Here is a 3,096-nt window from a genome sequence, read left to right as displayed (position 1 = left end):
AACTGACAGGCATACCCTGCAAACATAGTATAGCAGCTATATGGGATATGAGGCTCAACAATGAAAATGTTGGAATACCTGAGACATGGGTACACCCAACTTATTGGCTCAAGACATGGAAAGAAATGTATGTCTTCAAAGTTGAACCTATTAATGGGAGGTTATTGTGGGAAAAAAGCACATGTCCTACCAAGTTGATACCACCAAAGTATCGTGTCCCTATTGGCAGACCAAAAAAAAAGAGAAGAAGATCTGCAACAGAAGATGATGGAGTGTCCACAAAATGGAAATCTGTAACATGCACAAAATGTGGAAATGTGGGCCATAATGGAAGGACCTGCAAGGGACAATCACAGACTGGGAATGGAATAGGAGAAGGTGCAGCAGGGAATACAACAGGAGAAGGTGCAGCAGGTAGCAGTGGTGGTGTACAAAATGGAGTTGGGAACAAAGGAAAAAGCCCCATGCTTTGAGAATTTGTAGTTTGGTATCATGATCATGAAGGATAACTATGTTTTTGTTAGGCATTTATTGCCATATTACTTTGTTGTTATGTGTTGTATTTTGATACTTTGTTGCTGTGTAGGATAACTATTTGTATGCCATAAGACTATGTTGTTATTTTGGATGTCCCTTTATGTTAATGGTCAATGGTTATCTTGGATATTTTAGAGTTTTTGTCCTTTTTAATTGTTATATTGGATGCTAGTATTGAATGGTATATTGCATATGTTGCAAATACCACATTTTCATTAAATTTGAACACCAACTGATAACACCACATTATGATTACACAATATATTGCAACTAAAATTGAAATTTTTTTGTTAATACAAATAACATTACAAAGAGTCTCCATTACAATATACACATACCAAAATACTAACAACTTCATTACTTAACCTACACTTTATATATAAGGACTGAAACAAAAAAAACCCAGCTAATAACTAGGTAAAGCTTCAATTTGCGATTTTGTTCTTCAAGTTTCATCCTAAACGCCATACAATCACAGTCCTGATCATAATCATTCACCCATCCTATGAACTTGCATAATGGTCCCTGAACCAATTAAAGTAGATGAAGAATTAGGGCAAAATTAGAGAAGACGAAGAACGAAAATTAAAATCATTAACCTTACCTTTACTGTACAAGCATAATAGAGTTTCCCAGGGTTTCTTTTGCTATAAGATGTGCGAATCACTGCAGTGGCTCCACAATTGCATTTAATATCGATCATTGTTATGTATTTGGAAGAAATCGATCGAACGAGGGGAAGAGACGAACGAGGGGAAGAGATGAACGAGAGGATACAGAGGAAAAGAGGGTTGTAGTGTTCTTTATAAGATTTAAGGTGTAACGGCATTAAATATGGACACAAACCCTAAAAAGACGAAAATGCCCCTGCGTGCAAGGCACGTGGGTAGCTTAAACGGAAGGAGTTAACAGTTAACGTGCATAGGGACTAACCATGCAAGATAAATAACAACGAGGGACTGCACGAGTTAAATTTCGGAAATAGGGACTAAACATGCTTTCTGGCATGTGCACGAGGGACCAACGGTGTAATTTACCCTATTATTTGTTCAGATCTATGGTCTGTTGCCGACCGGATCTGGAAACCTTATTTGTTTAGGATGTAAGCGTATGACTACGATATTAGAACTAGCATGTAAAAATTTCGGAGTGATAAGGAGATTTATACGTCTATCGTAAATAAAGCTTTATTATCTTAAATTCTCGCTTGTTGCACTGAACGTCTGCTTGGGTATACAAGAGGTCATGGTGAAGACTCGTAGAGAATTGAGTAAATGGAGGAAATGAAAAGGCTTATGATAGTGAATGACGCCTATCGGAAGATATCGTAAGAGTGGTATCTTGCCTTTAGAATATGTCTTATAAAATAACAGTACATTTAGAGGAGTACGGTACGTTTGAAGTACACCTTCGATTGGCAGGATGATGGAACGATTGGCGAAATTCTTGAAGTTGTCTAATCGTCTGGTATTTCCATCACCAATCGAGTTGAAGTAGAGTTGATTATTGAATATACGCATGGAAGAAGTCCTAGTAGAGTCTAGGAGAATTTTTATGATTAATTGGACACATTAGTATGTGTTAAATTGTTTTGTGATTTTAGGACTTGGGTACTGCGAGACAATACTTGGGACGAGTATGAGTAGGTGTGAATGGTAGTAGAGATCTATACTACCGGAAGCACAGGACTCGCACTTGGATCGGGGAAAGTCGCAAGGTTACCAAGAAGCTAATGATTGATTCTGTTTTATTCGAGTATGTCATTACCCTTGTTTTGGTAATGACTAGTAAGATGGTTGTTATTCCGACCCTAGTGGTCATATCAAATTGAGTCCGACTACGATGAGAGGTTGTTAGAACATGACCCATCGGTCTGTTACAATAGATAAATGAAAGAATTTATCCTAAGAATAAGAAGGAGTCCTCAATAAGGATTAATTTGGTAACTCGAAGGTCATGAGTAGAAGTCCAACATAGTATGAAGAGAAGATGAAGAATCGAGCATCAAGGTTATTACTTAGGATGGAGAGATAACTTATGGAGTCAGTATACGAATCCTATTTCGTTGATGATTCCGGGACGTAATCATCCTAACGGGGAGATAATTGTAACGCCCGTAGATCAGGGTTACTCAATTTAGAGACGATAAGCATCAAAAATGACTTTTTGATGGAATATTATTTAGAAGGATTAATCTTAACCAAGTTGTATTATATGTCACAAGGTTTCCGTGCATATAAAGAACGCCAAAATCCGAGTTATAACGAAGAAGTTATGACCTGTCGAAGTTTCGCGACAGAACCGGCACGACCCAATGCGACGTAAATAGTGAATTTAAGGTAGATAGATATCTATCCTTAGTGATCTAAACGAGAGTCTAAGATGTCTTCGATAGTAGTCCAACGATAAAAAGACAGACGAAAACGGACGTCAGACGAAGGAGTTATGAGTTTATAACAGAGTTTTCCTGTCCCGGCCTACTAAAAATAATATATAAGTAATATAATTATAATATATTAAAAATAAATTTAAAATTAGCCAATGGAGTCTAAACAAGAG

General features: G+C 37.1%; 1 protein-coding gene across 1 annotated transcript; it reads right to left on the bottom strand.

Moving 5' to 3' along the window:
- Positions 1 to 801: 801 nt before the first annotated feature.
- LOC111894867 (uncharacterized) lies at positions 802 to 1,581 on the bottom strand. Its single transcript, XM_052771436.1, has 2 exons — positions 1,142 to 1,581; positions 802 to 1,062 (listed from the first exon to the last, which is right to left on the bottom strand). The coding sequence occupies exons 1-2, from the start codon at positions 1,364 to 1,366 to the stop codon at positions 904 to 906; spliced, it is 384 nt and encodes a 127-aa protein (XP_052627396.1). The 5' UTR covers positions 1,367 to 1,581; the 3' UTR covers positions 802 to 903.
- Positions 1,582 to 3,096: the final 1,515 nt, after the last annotated feature.

The sequence above is a fragment of the Lactuca sativa genome, chromosome 4 (genome assembly GCF_002870075.4).
Source record: "Lactuca sativa cultivar Salinas chromosome 4, Lsat_Salinas_v11, whole genome shotgun sequence".
NCBI lineage: Eukaryota > Viridiplantae > Streptophyta > Magnoliopsida > Asterales > Asteraceae > Lactuca > Lactuca sativa.
This window is presented reverse-complemented; position numbering and strand designations above follow the sequence as displayed.